Raw genomic sequence first — 17,790 nt, 5'->3', positions numbered from 1 at the left:
CATGCTTGGTCTTTCGTTACGAGCACACACAACCACATCCAATGATAGAAGTCATCAACGAATAGTAAGAAATAACTATTACCAGCAGGGGTGGGTGGTGTGATCGGTTCGCAAAGAGATCAGCATGCAAGAGTTCGAGTGGTTCATTCGCTTGATAGTTGGCTGTCCACGAGAACAGTGGTCTCGTCTGCTTTGCCACCAAGCACTCCCGACATAACTTAGCGGGATGAGTAATCGGCGGTACCCCAGTTGCTATCTTCTTGTTTACAAGCATCTTCATTGATTGAAAGTTTACAAGGCCGAGACGAGCATGCCAAAGCCATGCCGGATATTCGAGATTTGTCAGGAGGCACACCAGCCTAGCCATTAAGTGTGTGTCTCACCTTCATGATCAGCTGCCATGGATTTTGGACGAACACCTCCAGTTCGTCTTCATCCATAACCACCTTGTGGCCTGCCTCGGTGAGTTGCCTAAGACTCACGATGTTGCTGCAAAGCCTCAGGATATAATATACTTGCTGGAGCAGCCATTGATCATCGTTTTTGCATCTAAAGAGAATTGAACTCGTACCCATGATCTGCACTAATGAGCCATCGCCGAACTTCATCTTGCCAGTGATTGCCTCATCCAACTCATGAAACTTGACTTTGTCTCCAGTCATGTGGTTGCTGGCACCGTTATCTAGGTACCAAATGTCAGTAGTTTCCATGTCGTGCTTGGTCCCGTGCAGTTTCGGCCATACCTGCTCTTCATTCAGTAGGACGACATCCTACCGATCCTGCCATTCTGGTTGTTCAAGTGCTGCAGACACCATTTCTTCCAACTCTGCAAGTAGCAAGGCTGGCTCAGTGTCGTCAGCTTGTGTGAGATGCGCCCCCTCCTTCTTCTTGGGAGCCTTGCATCGGTTCGTGTAATGCCCTAATTTGTCACAATTGAAGCAACAGATGTGACTCTTGTCACGACCACCACCCCTAGAGCCACCTACTCTGTCATTGAGTGAGAAGTCCCCATGCCTTCTGCCACGTCCACGACCACCCCAACTACAAACTCCTCCTTCCCCGTGAGCCTTCTCCTTTCGGGTCAATGACGGGTCGCCGCCGCTTCTCTTCTGTTGTGCCTCCCACTCGGCCTGAGTGAGAAGTAGTTGAGCATCGCCGTTGCCACCGGTTCCGAATGCTCGGGGACGAGAGTGTTCTTCGTAGGTATTGAGTCGTCCCACAGCCTCTTCAAACAACATATTGTCAAGGTAGCAAAACTGCTCTATGCTAGCGATTATGCTGAGAAATTGATTTGGAATAGTGTCAAATAACTTCTTCACCAGGGCGGCGTCACTCAGGGTTCCCCCCAAGTTGGCATACTTGATGGACATCCTGGTGAGCCTGCCCGCATATTGATCCAACGACTCTTCTTTCTGCATTTTCATGGTGTCAAAGTCGATCTTCAACATCTGCAGGTGCGCATTCCTCATGAGCAGCGGCAGTGCCAGGTAAGTACACCATTTCCCAGCCTCCTTGTGAAACGTGTGTCATCTCTTTTCTGACTCAATTACTACCTCAGGTATCTCCTCCCTTGGTTGATCTGCCCCGACGAATCTCGTCTTGAGGCAATCCCAGACCTCCTTAGCTGTTGCCTTCTTTGCCACCTGCATTAGGAGATCCTTCGGGAGGGCTTGGAGAAGATGTGACTTCGCCTTCTTGTCCTTCCTCGTGTCGACAGCCACATCGGCCACCGGCTCGACTACTTCCCGGACGCCTTGATCCTCCATCGTGGCTTGGACCCTAATTACCCAGCTGGTATAGTTGGCTGCCATGAGCAGCAGATACTGGAACGTCCCACTGGAGATCTTCTGCGCTACTTCATTTGTGGTGATTGACATTGGCTTGAATCGAAGGAGTTTTGGCATACAACCTGGATGCTCTGATACCAAATGTTGGCGAACTCCCTTGATTCACACTCAATCGCGTTTCTGATAATGCAAAATGAGGAAGAGAGGCTGCAACGCACCAAGGAGGGAATGCAGAGGAGCAAAGTACGACAAGGGTAGAGAGAGAGAGAGAGAGAGAGAGAGAGTACAAGGACGACAAGAGAGAGAGAGAGAGAGAAGAGTGAGGTGAACCACACGGCAAAAGAGAAAACTTTTCTTTCTCTTCTTCTTTCTTTTGGGTGTACTCTTCTCAACTACATGATAAGCTAAATAAAGAAAAAATCATTTAAAGAAAACAAAAAAAAAACTAAAACTTAACCCTCAAGTTAATAACCACTAGTTGTTCCCATGATCTCCTCCACTTTAGCTAGAGTCTCACACCATTTTCTACACTTCTCTTTAACCACTCATGATCTTGGGAACCGCACACACATTCTCAAGTTCTCTTCACGTTCTCCACTTCTCTTTAACTACCCGTGATTTGGAACCGGCACAACCACTCTCACATTCTCCATGATCTCCATGACAGGAGTTAGAGCAACAACATGCATCTAAATTTCTCAATAATTGTTATAAACATTTTATGAAGAAAAAAAGACTTTTGAAAATGGAATGAGATTGTAGACCATCAAACATGAGAATTTTGGTCATGATGAAGTCAGCAAATGAAAAAATCTAAAGAGAAAAATATGCAGATGAACAGAAAAGAGAAAATACTTTAATCCGAGAAGGATATGGATAAGGAAAGAGAAAAAGAGATTTTAAAATCACAAAATAAAAGATTTTTAAAAAGAAAGAGAGAGAGGTACATATACATATACGTACTTATGTATATATATAAGTATATAAATATATATATATATATATATAGATATATATATATATATATACACACACACACACACACACATACATACATACATACATACTTATATGAAAGCTTGTGAAGAAGAAGTATTAAATTGAATGGAAAGGGAGAAGAAGATTTTAGAAAGAGAGAGAGAGAGAGATAAAGTGGAACACACGTTTATATATTTATTCTTATATGTATGTGTATAAAAATTTGTAAAAGAATATGCCAAATCATAAAGAGAGAAAGACAAAAAGAGATAGTTATGTGCATTTATACATATATAACATGCATATACGCATATGCTTTCATGAGAGTTGAAGTCAAGAAATAACTTGAAAATATCCAACTTGAATTTTTTTATGTAGGCGGGAGCAGAACTTCGACTCATGCAAGAGCCTAAGCTAAGTCTCTAAGGCCTCATTAAAGAAGTTCTTGCTTTTGAAAATCTTTTGAAAAACATGATTCCAAATATTTTTATATGTGAACATAAACTCATGATTATTTTGTTTGTAACAAGAGAATATGTTTCTCCCACCATTCGGTATAGAAGGAAATCAAACAACGTAATAAAACACTTATTGGGGTCCCTAATCAGGTGATTAAGAAAAAAATTAAACATGAGAATGATATGAAGATGCATTTTCACAGGTACATATTCGTGAAGGGTTTTACCAAGTTGGACAAATCCCAACCTCAAAAATCAATATAAAAATAAAGAAATCCCAACCCAAACACTCATTCTCACCGTTCATTCGTATATAAATGAGAAAAATCAATCAACTATGTATGAACAATATCTCAAAACAAAGCAACATTTAAGAGAAGAGAGAAACATGTTTCTCTCCTAAAATGAAATCTTATTTCACCTTCTTATGCTCTCGGTGCAATTAAGAAGAACTCTTGACTCCAAAGAGGGGATTTGAGAGCTATCTTATATGGCCATGGGGAGATGAAGAAGGAAGAAAGTAAGGAAAATATATGGATTGGTTTATTGATTACATACCTCTAATAAGAATGATTTTCAGAAAATGAATCTCCCCCTTTGGATGATCCCAAAGCTTCCTCAAATGGCGCTTGCTCTTTTGAAGAGTTGGAACTTGGAGAAGAAGAAGAAAAGAAGAAAGAAATGGAGATACAAAGCCATGAAAAACTCTAATTCTTCGAGTGAAGAAGCACTAGATGGTCCCCAAAAGTTAGCCCATGCCCAAGAAGGAAGATTGTGAGGGCATTTATAGGGAGTTTTGGAGCCAACACTCAAAATTTGATTTTTTTTTAATTTAACAAGATTTTCATGCGTATTCCAAGTATTTTTGAATAATTTTTATTTTTTTTAAAAAGAGGTTTTGACCAAGTGGGATTGGCCATTAGCCCTGTAAATACTCCTTTCGGGTGTGGGCAAGGCTAATGCCCACCCAACATGGCCAAAACCACCCCCAAGGGGTGGTTTTTGACCAAGGATAGGGGTTGCGCAGCGCTGCGTACCCAAGGTCATGCGCGTAGTGCCTGTCACGCGGCAGCGTGATGAGCGCTGTTATGCCTAGCGCATTAGTGGGCAAGGCACTGTCACGTGTTGCTGTGTGAGTGCGCACTGCAGCATGCGAGTGCATGCTATTGCTCATTGTCGCGCATGGCCACGCACAGCTGGGCGAGCGCGGCGGCTCCAGCACAGCTCCACCATTCGAATTCTTCAAAAAAAGGGTGCAAAATGCTCCATTATTGTCTCGTCTGGAACAATAAGGGGTGGGTTTCGCTTCCCTTGCCTTTTATGGGGGCATTCATGAAATAACATAAGAAAATCATGCACATCATATTTTTAATCATGTATTAAAAAGGGGTAAAAATGGTTTTTGGGGGCCGACTCTGTTTCGAGTGATTTCGGTCTCATTTCATGTCCAGATTATGTTTGATTGGTCGTCAACGTGTTCTACTAAGTGGTTTAAGCTTGAAAACACATTTTTGGCATGGGGACAAGGCATAAAACAAACGGAAGGTTTGTGCACACGCGCGTGGTGCTCAATAGCATTAAATTTTGTTGTTTTATTCTCAATTTTGGATTTTGAGCTTGAAATTCTCGATTTCGTCTAAACTTGGGTTTTGGATCTAATTTGGATCTGAGAGTTGGATTTGAATCTCGCGTCTGAAGTTGAGTTTTGAATTTGAATTTTGTGCTTGGGTTCAGACAATGGTTTATTAATTTATTTTGAATCGAATAGTTGCAAATTTATTTTGGGTCTAGGATTTGTCTTAGGGTCTAAAAGTTAAAATCCACATAACTGAGAATTTTGTATGGGTGAAAATGAAATGCAGTTTTTTTTTTGGAAAATTTTGGGGTGATAACACCTATATAAACTATTTGCATTTTACTGTTTTTATACTTAATCTTGTGATTTTTGGCCCTCATATTTCCACTTAATATGAGAATTTTTTTTCAGTATTTCAACAACTTGCTGAGGTCAATTGATCCAGATATCCTCTTAGCTGCATTCAAACACTAAATGTTCTTGTGAAGATAAATTCCTCAAAGCTTCATGTGAGTGGTAAAATGATTGGTCAAGCCACAAGTATGCTGTCAAGTCTCTTTTCATGATAGGCACTATAATCTATTTTCAATTGCTCTCATTGCTTGCAAAGCCAAGTTCTTAAAAAATAAACAAGAGTACATGTAGAAAGCCATAGAAGTGATGCTTCTCATTGTGTTTGCAGTGATCCTTTATTTTTCTCATCTTTTTCCCCCTCACCTTTTTCCCCTTATCAGTGAGAAAATCTCTTCAGACTGCCATGATCCACCAGTAGCTCTAAGACATGTAGCTGTATTTTATAAGGGGAATCTAATCAATCTGGATGCTCATTGTTTGATTGCTTCTTATGAATGTCAAATTTCCAATAAAACCACTTTGGGGTTCCAAACAGTTAACGAATATCTTTTTCTCCATTAGCTAGCAGAATATCTATTTCTCCAAAAAAGATTCATCCATAGTTGCCATTTTTTTTTATGTTGAATGAGATTGTTGAGAAATTTTGAAAGAGATAAAGATGATTTACTTTATGACGTCATTTGGGATGAATTTTAATAGGCCTCTTGACAGAAAATGTCATATTTGATATCAAGCTTGCATACCATAACGCAAAAAAGAGACTTTTTATGTGGTTGCGTTATGTGTCTTAGAATACTTATGGATTGAACATATCAACTACTCAACTATATGACACGTCATCTGTTTACCCACTATTGTAGATAATTGACTATTATGTTGCCTAGTTTATTCTAACTGGTGAATAAATTTCTTTGTTTATCAACCTAAATTGGAAAAAGTGTTGGTCAATGGCCTATGGCTGGATGTTGTTTTTTGTGAAGATCATCTATCTGATTGGTTGATTACCAATTGAGCCCACTGTACAAGGCATTAAGTGGGTAGTGCAGGGACCCAACATTTGTTCTATTTCTATTGGCCATTGAATAGGAGCAGCCGCCAACTCCTCCATCATTCACCCTCTTGGGGCGCATCTATCAGCATTCAGAACTTGTTGATGTTATATGTTTTTCATGTAACTTTATGTACTAATATAGTTTTTTACTACATTGAGACTTTTGTTTATATGCTTCCTTCTCACTTGCTGTTACATTGTGTGATTTAACTTGCATTTATGTTCACTAAACCCACGACGGGCTAGAAGTTAAGCTATACTCAAAGAAGCCTGACTTTACTTAAATTTTACTCTTAGGTTCTCATCATGTGGATGGTAGCGACTAGTGATCATGTGAGTTGTCTTGGAGCAAGGGTTGTTTCTGGAGTACTGATGCCATTCTTGTTTTTTAGGCTCCTGTAATTTTTTTTTTTTGGCATGGAGCATTTACTGTACAAACACCTCATTATTTTGGCTTGGGTGTGTGTTTATTGTATAGCAAGCATTGTTTTTTGGGGTACTGATGCCATTCTTATTTCTTAGAATCATGTATTGTCTATTTTTGGCTTGGAGCATTTACTGTACAAACACCTCATAGTTTTGGCTTGGGTGTGCGTTTATTGTATATATAATATACTGTGCAATGACTGGCTATGAAATGGCATGTTTATTATGAGCTGCCCACATGATGAGTATATTTGATGGGTTGTCACACCTATATGTCGTTTCACACTAGAATCTGGAATCTTATAACTACTTAGGACAGATTATGCCTTTCATTAATTATGCAGACACCCTTTATACTGCTTATGCTAGGACAGAAAGAGTCATATACTAATTGGCAAAATTAAGCATTAATTTTCAATTCACTTCTTTTGCACAATACATGTAATAACTATTTGTGGGCATTGCACATCATGAATATTCTAAATGTTGCAGATGTGATATGCTCCTCGTAGGATCAATTTTGTCTTCCCTAACTGAACCATTCATACTCAATTCCTTGATTTGGTGTCTTCATATGATATTTGAATGGCATTCTTTGGCTTCAAAGAGTCCAAAACAGATTTCTCTCTTTTTTTCTCAATCAGCAGCATATCTCAATTTATGTTCTCATTTATGTTGATGACATTTTAATCACTAACAATGATGCTAGGCATGTTTCCTTTTTAATCCAGTTTCTTGGCAAGCAGTTTTTTTTAAAGGACTTAGGTGAAGTGTCTTTCTTGGTATTGTGCCATCCAAACCAAGGAAGGGATGTTTTTGTCTAAGAAGAAATACGTTTTGGGATCTATTGAAGAAAGTAAATATGCTTGATGCTAAGCCTGTGGTGATGCTAATGGCTACCACAACTAAGCTTCAAAAAGGAGATCATAGAACTGGTTTTGGATATTCAAGTCTTTTCTGCAATACCTTTGGGGCACTCTAATATGCCATGACACATCTCTTTCAATGTCAACGGAGTTTTCCAATTTATGAGGCACCCATACCAATGGAGGTGCAGTTAAAATAATTTTGAGGTATTTAAAAGCTATGGCAAATCATGGATTGTTTATATGTAATGTCATGTCAACTTTCCTCAATATCTATAATGATGCTAACTGAGCTGGGTGTCCCATGGATGAAAAGTCTATAGCAGGATATGTATTTTTCTTAGACATGTACAATTTGATATCTTGGAGTTCTCAAAAACAAATATTGGTTCTCATTCAAGCATGTAAGCGGAATAGAAGGGTATTGCCAATTATGCGGCTGTAAAAGAAGTTTGGATCCAAAACCCTTTAGCTGTTTTAGGGGCTCAAACCAAGTTGATCCTTACAATATGGCATGACAATGTCAGTACATTTCATTCTAGAACAAAACATGTTGAAAATATGTCTAGTTGCCAAAAAGATAGTGAAAGTTCAATATTTGTAGTCCAAGGATCAAATATATAATTGAGGTCTGATGAAGCCATTGTTAAGAGAAATGTTTGGATTGCTCTGTCACAAGATATACATATGTCCCCTCCTGTCTTCCTTGAGGGGGATGTTAATGAAAATCATGTTGCGGACATGAAGAAAGAAATAAGGATAGAGAAGAAATCTAATGAAGAGGTACAATCTCTTTTCTCCTTTGTGTATTTTATTAAAATTCACATGTCATATTGATATTACCAACTTGAAAATCGAAACCAGACAAATTAAATTTTTAAAACTTACTGCTGTGTAAAAAAAAGGAATGTAGAAAAAACAAAACAAAACCTCTGGTCTGTTGTATTGCAGAACAAGGCAATGAAAGGTGAAAGAAAGAAGAAACAAAGCTACAAAAATAGAGATAGCAAAAGACTTTGTGAGTAGAACTCCTCTTCTATTTTGTTATTAAACAGATGAGAGATATTTATACACATTACAAGAAGATATTTCTAAAAAGAATCATTGCTTAACAAATTTGTTACAACACACCACTCCTTCATGTTGACGAAATTGATGCACATGAAGAAAGCGTAACCACCTGATAAGGACCCTTGAGATGGATTGTATTACATCTTCCAAAAATACTTGATTCAAATGACTCTAAAATTAAATCAATACTTCAGTAGATTAGAGTGCCTTTCCCTTCAAACTAGAGTGTATAGATCATGTACTCCCAATTTGCTTTTAAGAAATTGAAATTGCTTCTTGCCAAGTGCTTTTGTAAATATACCTGCTATTTGATTGTTTGAGGGTATGTAATCTGTTTGAATCATACCTTTTTTAATAAAGTCACTTACCAGATGATAATCAATGTCTATAAGCTTTCTCTGTTCACGGAAAATGGGATTGGCGGCTATATGGAGAGCTGCCTTGTTATCACAGAAAACTTGAGCTGGAGCTGTTTGTTTTATCCTGAATCATTCAATAGATTCTTCAACCAAAAAGTTTCTCACGACATATATGCGAGGGCACGATATCCATCTTCTGCTGAAGACTTGAAAACAGTCAGTTGCTTCTTGGCCTTCCAAGAAATTATATTTTTTCCAAACAAACTCAAAAACCAGAAATCGATTTTCTTGACTCTCTGCATGCATTCCAATCTGTATCACCAAAGGCTTTCAATTGGAGTTGATTTTCAGATGAAAAAAAATATTCCATGACCTGGATTATTCTTGAGGTAGTACATAACTCTTAAGGCCACTGCATAGTGATTAGTTCTTGGCTGATGCATAAATCTACTGAGGACATTCACACTGAACAAGATGTCTGGTAGGGTTACTGTAAGGTAGACTAGCCTTGGGACAAGCCATCCATATGTAGCAGGATCTTTCAGCAATTCACCATCCTCTATTCCATATATTTTTGTTGTTCCATAGGTATTTCTATAAGCGTAACAACAATACAACCAGTTTCCTCAAGGATTTCAAGACAATATTTTTGTTGAGATAGGTAAATGCCTTGCTTGCACCTTGACAATTCAATTCCCAAAAAATATTTCAATTTGCCAAGATCCTTCATGTGAAATATACTGTCCAAGTATTCCTTTAGCTTATTTAATTGTTCTTGAGAGCTCTGTGCAAGAATCAAGTCAAACTAGACTAAAACAAAACATAAAATTGTACCTCTGTTCAATGTGAAGAGTGACTAGTCAGCCTTTGATTGCTTAAAACCGAATCCCTCCAATGTTGTACATAACTTTGCAAACTAGCTCCTAGATGCCTGCTTCAGCCCATATAGTGATTGATTTAATTTACACACCCTTGTCTCCCCTTCTCTGCCATAACCTGGTGGCAGTTCCATGTAAACATGAGAATGCAAATCACCATGTAAAAAGGCATTATGAATGTCCATCTGATGTAGCCATCCAAAATGCACTCAATCGTTAAGAGACATCTTATTGTAGTCATTTTAGCTACAGGTTTGAAAGTCTCTTGATAGTCCAGAGCTTCAACCTGTGCATAGCCTTTGGCTACCAACCATGCCTTGTGCCTTTTAACACTTCATCTGCTCTATACTTTGTCTTGAACTCCCACTTTCAGCTTATGGATGCAGCTCCAGAAGGACAATGTGGAGAGAGACCAGGTGTTGTTCTTTTCCAGTGCCTTTATTTCAGCTTCCATGGCTTGTCTCTAGCAATGATGTTGTTTCACTTCACTGTAGGAGGACGGTTTAGGCAGATGAAAAGTATTAAGAAGAAATGATAAAATGGTTGAAGGACACAAAATCTGATAAGGGGTATCTAGTTGATGACCTTACTCTTGGAGGTGATTGTGCCAGTGAGCTTGAACTTGACATATTACAAGACTCCTTTAGCAATATTGAAGGCTTTCTAATTCTGGATGACCTTCATAGTTCAGTTTCATGTTCTGTTTGTTCAAGGTCATGATGAATGCTTGTGTTTTCAAGAGAGTCATGGACAAAACCTTCTGGTGCTGTAACACAATTTTTAGATGGTCTGTCTTAAGGTAAGTTTGAACTGAGTTTTGGTAGTAAGTGACTTTTCTGAGTTTGCCTCTCCTTTTCTAGAAGTTGATTGTTTTCAAAAAGTTGTTCATTCAACGATAAAGGGAGAACATTAGAATTAATATCATATTTATGCTCAAAAAATGGTAAATTTTCCTCAAATAACACAATGCCTACTGAAAAAAGTTTTGTTAGTTTTCAAATCATACAATAAATATGCTTTCTTTTCAAAGGGATACCCAAGAAACATGCGTTTATGAGCTCGTCTATCAAATTTCCTTTTGGTGTTAGATTTTTTGTGTAACATAAGCAACCAAACATTTTTGTATGAGAGCATTTAGGTTTCTTTTGAAAGAGCATTTCATAAGGTGTCTTTCCCATGAGCAACTGACTTGGGTTCCTATTTATTAAATAGGCTGCTTTTAAAACACTCTCACCCCAAAACTTAACTGACAGATTAGGTTGAAAAAGGAGACGCAAGCTACACTTAACAAGTGTCTATGCTTTATTTCAATCACCCTATTCTGCTGGGGTGTGTATATACAACTTTTTTCATGAATGACTCTTTTTTTGTAGATATCATTCCACTTCATGAGATACAAACTCCATGCCACTGTCAGATCTCATTTTCAAAATTTTGGCACAAAATTGTTTGTCGACAAGACTGAAAATGTTTTAACAAATAACTGGTTTCTTGCATGTAACACATGAGAAACACCCATGTTTTTCTGGTAAAATCATCTACTGTACTCAGAAAGTAATGGGCTCCAGTGAGTGGAGAACTTGAATAAGCCCCCCATATACCACAGTGAATGATTTGAAACGGTTTCTATGAAGTTATTTCACTAATACTAAATGGGTTACACTTTTGTTTAGCAAGAAGACACACTTCACAAGAGCATTTAGCAAAGATGATATCTGAGCAGTAATTTGAAAACAATTTATTCCTATTATATGTCAAAAGGTAAGCTGGTTGCATTCATTGAAACCAAAATGTCATGGGTAAAGGATTGCTGAATAGACCCCGAGAGAAACTGAAGTCACATAATTGATTGGGTACGTCTTAAGGTCTTTGGTGTTGGAGTTTGCAAAGCAACATACCCCATTCTTTAGCTCACCGAGTCCAATCATCATCTTGGAGTTCTGGTCCTGTATTTCACAACCAGATGAATGAAAAATCAGTTTGCAGTTCAATGATTTTGTTAATTGGCTAACGAACAAAAGGTTAAACTTGAAGTTTGGAATGTAGAAAATATCTTCCAAGATTAGAGTAGGTGTAAGACTAACTTGTCCTTTGTGAGTTTCATAAACAATTTCATTTAGGAATGCGTATAGGAAAGGGCCTTTCAAGTTTATGAGTGTTTGTCATGAAATTCAAAGAAGAGGTCATATGATCGGTGGCTCCACTATCAACGAGCCAGTGGTCAAACAACGATACAGAAATACCTGCAAAGTTGGCAAGTGAATGGGAGAGATTTTTGTTGACAAGTTGCATAATCTATTTGTACTACTCCTTCATGGTTACCACTGGAGCGACATCCTTATTGGATTCTACACCCCTGGTTGCAGATTTGATTTGCACTGAGAGAGTTGGCAGCACCCAGGGCATTCACATCTTCAGCAGCCTTTCCTGTGTTTGATTGTTTATCATTCTTGAACTTGTCATGTACGGTAGCAGCTCCTTTAAAGTTGTTAGGGTAACCATGCAACTTGAAGCATTGGCCTCTCGTATGTCCAACTCCTTCGCAATATGAGCAGGTCAACGATGGAAGTTTCTAATTTTTGCCTCTATATTGACGAGGACCATAGTTGAGAGCAGCAAAGCCCATATGCTGTATTGAGAGAGAAAGCCTTGCTTATCTCCATTTTTCTTCTTGTAGGATCAGGGAATACACCTTCCCAATAGAAGGAAGAGGATCTACCAAGAGTATCTGTCCTTTAACAGTATTAAATGACTCATTTAAACACATTAAAAACTGAATCACTTTTTCTTCATCTAATTTTTTAAGAAAATTTCTTCATCACACCATAGGTACTTATTGGCAGAGAGTCATAAAAGGCTAGCTCATCCCAATAGCACTAGAGCTTGGCAAAATAGTCAGCAATAGATTTGGATCCTTGGGCATGTCGGTTTACCACAATCTTAATCTGAAATTCTCTAGGTGGTAGCTTGGGTTAAACGTTCATACAGATCTTCCCCAACTTCTTTAGCAGATGTAGCATAGATTACACTAGGGGCTATTTCCTTAGACAAAGAGTTTATAATCCAAGATAGAACCATTGTGTTACAACGTCTCCAAAAAATGTGTTCTCGTGATACAGTGAGTGGTTCAAGTAGAGATCCATCGACAAAACCGATCTTATTTTTGGCAGTCAGTGCCATGATCATCGACCTGCTCTAGGTCCAATAGTTTTTTCCAATAAGAGATTGAGAGACGAGCACCATATCTAGATTGTCTGAATGATGCAGAAAAATGGATTGACCAAATCAGAAAAAACTTTTGGCCCTTCGCTCCTGCTTCCAGAGTCATCTCTATTAGAGAACCAATTCATGTGGCAAAGGATGATCACATGCATATGTTGGACAAATCTGATAAATCTGTTGCCAGGAAATCAGAAGATGATATAGTGCAATCAGTTGCCAAAAAATGAGGAGTAGATGAAGAAGAGGTCGACGCCCAAATTTGTTTATCTATGGAAAGAGATAAAATAGGAAACAATATTTTGAAGGAAACAAGTTGTATATCAACTCCATGATTTTAGGAGTCAAGATTGTGTTTTGTGTTTTTTAAATAGTGGAACCTCTATCTCTCGTTACATGTTGAAAAGAGAGTAGAGAGACTTTGAGGACGTAAGTGATTTCAGCACTGAACCTCGTTAAAAATTTTTTGTTTATTCTTGTTCATATCTCTTTTTCATGGTATCAGAGCTTCACACTATCTGCTCTAGGTATTGATCATTTGAAGGTGAATCACTCTGCAGCCAATTTTTCATAGATTCTTCCCTCGGACGTGTGTTCTTTATTTCTGGTGGAGTCTGACTACTATCGGCGTTAAATCCATCTGATCTTGAAATCAAAACGTGTTTTTGATCATTTGAGGAGAAAGCTGACAAAATTTCAAGCATTTTGAGCCCTTACCCATCCAAAACCATTGAGAAATCTGGGAGAAATCAATTTCTGAAGACCACCGACAATTTTTTCTGCTTTTTCTGGCGCAGAAGAGGGATTCCAGTGAAACCTGACGATTCCGGTGGAATATTCCGCTGTGTTCTTCGTTCTCTGGTGAGTCAGCTGTCAATGTGTCCTAAAAGATCATGTCAGTGCTGGATTCACGTGTCCCGACAATTGTTCTTCATCGTGTCGGAGCTACTCGATGAATCCCGCCAGCGAATTTGCATGTCTTGGAAGCAGTGCCGACGCTTTTGAAGTGCCGGTAATACATCATTCAGATATCTATGGCAACATCTTCATCGTCAACCTCTTCAATGTCAAACAGAACTCTCAGCACTAGCTTCAACTTTAACCAGGTGCCATCAAACTTTTCTCAGTTTCTCTCTATCAAACTTACAACAGATAATTATATGTTTTGAGCTGCTCAATTCAAACCCATCTTGATCACTTATGGACTCATGGGTTATATTGATGGAACAAACCATTGTCTGCCCAAAACTGTTGAAAATTCTGATGATGTTAATCCTGATAATATATTATGGTTAAAACATGATCAGCTTGTTTTAAGTTGGATTATTACCTCATTGAGTGAAAACGTCTTGAGTCAAGTCATTTGCTTGGAAACTATATGAAGTTTGTTCTTCCTTAATGAGATCATATGCCCCTCATTCTCATTCACGCATAATTCATCTTAGAGGTTAACTTCAAGACCTAAAGAAAGGAAACAAGACAGTAGATGAATATTTTTAGCATGCAAAATCCATTGCGCATCAATTAACTATTGTCTCTAAACCTGTTGATGAAGATAATCTTATCATGCATTATTGAAAGGACTGCCAAATGAGTATCATGCTTTTAGGGTCTCAATGGAGACCTGATCTACACCAGTGACGTTGGAAGAGCTTCATGGTCCACTGTTGACTCAAGAACACAATATAATAGAGAGTATTGGCGTTGAAACTGATTAGCTGAATGCTTCTATTAATTTGACAAACAAGACTAGTTTTTACTCTTACAATCAAAACCGTGGAGGATCACTTTATCGTGGTGGAAGAGGAAACCATGGTGGCAATTTTAGAAGTCGTGGAGGTCGATCTCAAAGTAATCGACCTCGTATCGCTTGCCAAATTTGTGAAAAACCTGGTCACTTTGCACGCTCCTGCTATCAACTTGCCTCTTATGCTCAAAATAATCCTCCTTTGGCACCAAAAGCATATCATGTGGCCCCTCACCAAAGCTCTACCAATGGTCAAAACTGGTATCCAGATTCTGGGGCATCGGATCATGTTACCAGTGACTTGAACAACTTATCTCTACACTCTGAATATCAAGACGACGACGGTGTTCTTATTGGAGATGGATCAGGTTTGGCTATTAACCACATTTGTTCTACTATTTTTGACATATTTGTCATGAGTAATATTCTTCATGTACCTAACATCTCTAAGAATCTCATGTCAGTACACAAATTTGCTAAGGAGAATAATGTTTTCTTTGAATTTCACCCCTCTTGTTGTTATATCAAGGATCTCACCTCAAGGAAAGTGCTGCTCCAAGGTCGAAGTGAAGAAGGTTTATACAAATTCGCCTTGAACAAGAACAAACAAGTCTTCTTCACCACTAGAGACATTGGCATCAAGGACTCGGTTGACACTTGGCATAGACGTTTTGGTCATCCCTCTTTAAAGACTGTTATGAACATCTTGAATAATTTTGGTTTGCCTTATGATGATTTTATGCAACATAAAATGTGTGAAGCTTGTCAAAAGGGTAAGAGTCATCGTCTACCCTTTAACAAGACTTCTATACCAGTATATGGATTCTTAAACATTGTTAATTTTGATGTTTGGGGCCCTGCGCCCATAACTAGTATTGATGGATGTAGATATTATGTTTTATTTGTTGATGCCTATTCAAGATATTCTTGGATATATCTTTTCAAGAACAAATCAGACTTATATGCAGTTTTTCAAAAGTTTAAATCGCATGCTGAGCTTGTTACAGGTGCAAAAATTAAATTTTTGCATTCTGATTGGGGCAGAGAATATCAAGGTCTTACTGGTTTTCTTGAACCAAATGGAATTAGACATGGGATTTCTTGTCCTCACACTCCAGAACAAAATGGTGCAGTTGAAAGACGTCATCGCCATGTTGTTGAAACTGGGCTCACTATGTTGGTTGATGCTTGCATGCCAAACAAGTATTGGTCTTATGCCTTTCGTAAAGCCACATATCTTATAAACAGAGTGTCCACCAAAAATCTTGGAGGACTAAGTCTGTTTCAAGCATGTTTAAAACCAAACCAGATTATAATTTCTAAAAAATTTTTGGATGTGCATGTTTCCCATGCTTGCGGCTGTATAGGAAAAATAAATTTGAGCATAAATATGAAAAATGTGTTTTTTTGGGCTATGCTCCAAGGCATCATGGATATTTTTGCCTCAATCTCAGAACGGGAAGAGTTTTTATGTCACGTCATGTTGTTTTTGATGAAAGTTGGTTCCCCTTCAATCAAAATGAAGAGAGATTTGACAAGAAAAATTGCAAAAAGGAAAGTCATGACAACCAGATTGTCACTATACAATATCCATTCTCTCAAAATGGTATTGATGACAATATTGAGAGGACACACAAAACTCCTACTGTTGTTAATCAATCAAATGGTCAAGATGAGAATCTAGATCAAAGCATGGCTCGTCAAGGTGAGAATGCAAATTAAAGCACGACTCCTCCACCAATTTTCACAAGAACTCACCATATGACAACTAGATTCCAAGATGGCACATTGAAACCAAAGGTCTACTCAACAAAACACTCTCTTTCACAGACACTCTTAGCAATCTCTTTGAGGATAAAGATGATATACAGTTTCAAGAAGCAAGCAATGATCCAAATTGGATCACTGTTATGAGAAATGAGATTACTGCCTTGAAGAAAAATCATACTTGGACTCTTGTTCCTCGTACAAATGAGCAACATATTGTGGGATGCAAATGGGTTTATAAGATAAAGCGCAAAGCAGATGGAACTTTAGAAAGATACAAAGGTTGGTTTTGAAAGGATATAGTCAGCAAGAAGGAGTAGATTATTTCGAGACTTTTAGTCCTGGAGTTAAACCAACCACAATCAGAACTGTTATTTTCCTTCTTACCACACAAAGTTGGTACTTAAGGCAGCTTGATGTACAAAATGCTTTCCTTCATGGACACATCAATGAGAATGTTTATATAGATCAACCACAATGATTCAAAGACCCAAAATTCTGAAACTATGTTTGTAAGCTTCAATGAGCTCTCTACGGATTAAAGCAAGCGCCAAAAGCATGGTTTTCAAGACTCAACCTCTTTCTTCAACAAATGAGATTCAAAGGTGCGCAAACCGACAATTCTCTCTTCATTTTAAGACAACAGAATTATATGGTTTTTATTTTTATATATGTAGATGATATCATTATAACTGAAAATTCTCCAAAAAAGGTGCAAGATCTTATATGTAGGCTTGGACAAGAATTTACCTTAAAAGATCTTGGAGACTTACATTTTTTTTCTGGGCATTGAAGTTGAAAACCATAAACAAGGAGTTCTATTATCTCAACAAAAGTATATTGGAGATTTATTGCGAAGAACAAAATTACTTGATGCCAAAATTGCTAACTCTCCCATGGCTATCTCTCCACCACTACATATCCACTCTGGTACAACTTTTCAAGACTTAAGTATCTATAGAAGCACTGTGGGAGCACTTGAGTACGTCACTCTTACTAGACCAGACGTTTTCTTTGCAGTAAATAAAATCTGTCAATTTATAGCATGCTCCGACTAACGAACATTGGAAAGCAGTCAAGAGAGTTCTACGATACTTAAAGGGAACTATTGATTATGGTTTTGTTATACACAGATGACAAAATTATTCCATAAATGCCTATTGTTACACAGACTGGGCAGGAGATCCAAATGATCGAAAATCCACTACAGGATATATTGTTTCAATTGGACCAAAACTTATATCTTGGAGTGC

General features: G+C 38.0%; 1 protein-coding gene across 1 annotated transcript; it reads right to left on the bottom strand.

The window, feature by feature from the left end:
- Nucleotides 1–770: 770 nt before the first annotated feature.
- Nucleotides 771–1,877, bottom strand: LOC116262209 (uncharacterized). Its single transcript, XM_031641346.1, has 2 exons — nt 1,554–1,877; nt 771–1,448 (listed from the first exon to the last, which is right to left on the bottom strand). The coding sequence occupies exons 1-2, from the start codon at nt 1,875–1,877 to the stop codon at nt 771–773; spliced, it is 1,002 nt and encodes a 333-aa protein (XP_031497206.1).
- Nucleotides 1,878–17,790: the final 15,913 nt, after the last annotated feature.

Source organism: Nymphaea colorata, chromosome 10 (genome assembly GCF_008831285.2).
Source record: "Nymphaea colorata isolate Beijing-Zhang1983 chromosome 10, ASM883128v2, whole genome shotgun sequence".
NCBI lineage: Eukaryota > Viridiplantae > Streptophyta > Magnoliopsida > Nymphaeales > Nymphaeaceae > Nymphaea > Nymphaea colorata.
Note: the sequence above shows the minus strand (reverse complement) of the source record. Positions and strands in the feature narration are given on the sequence as shown.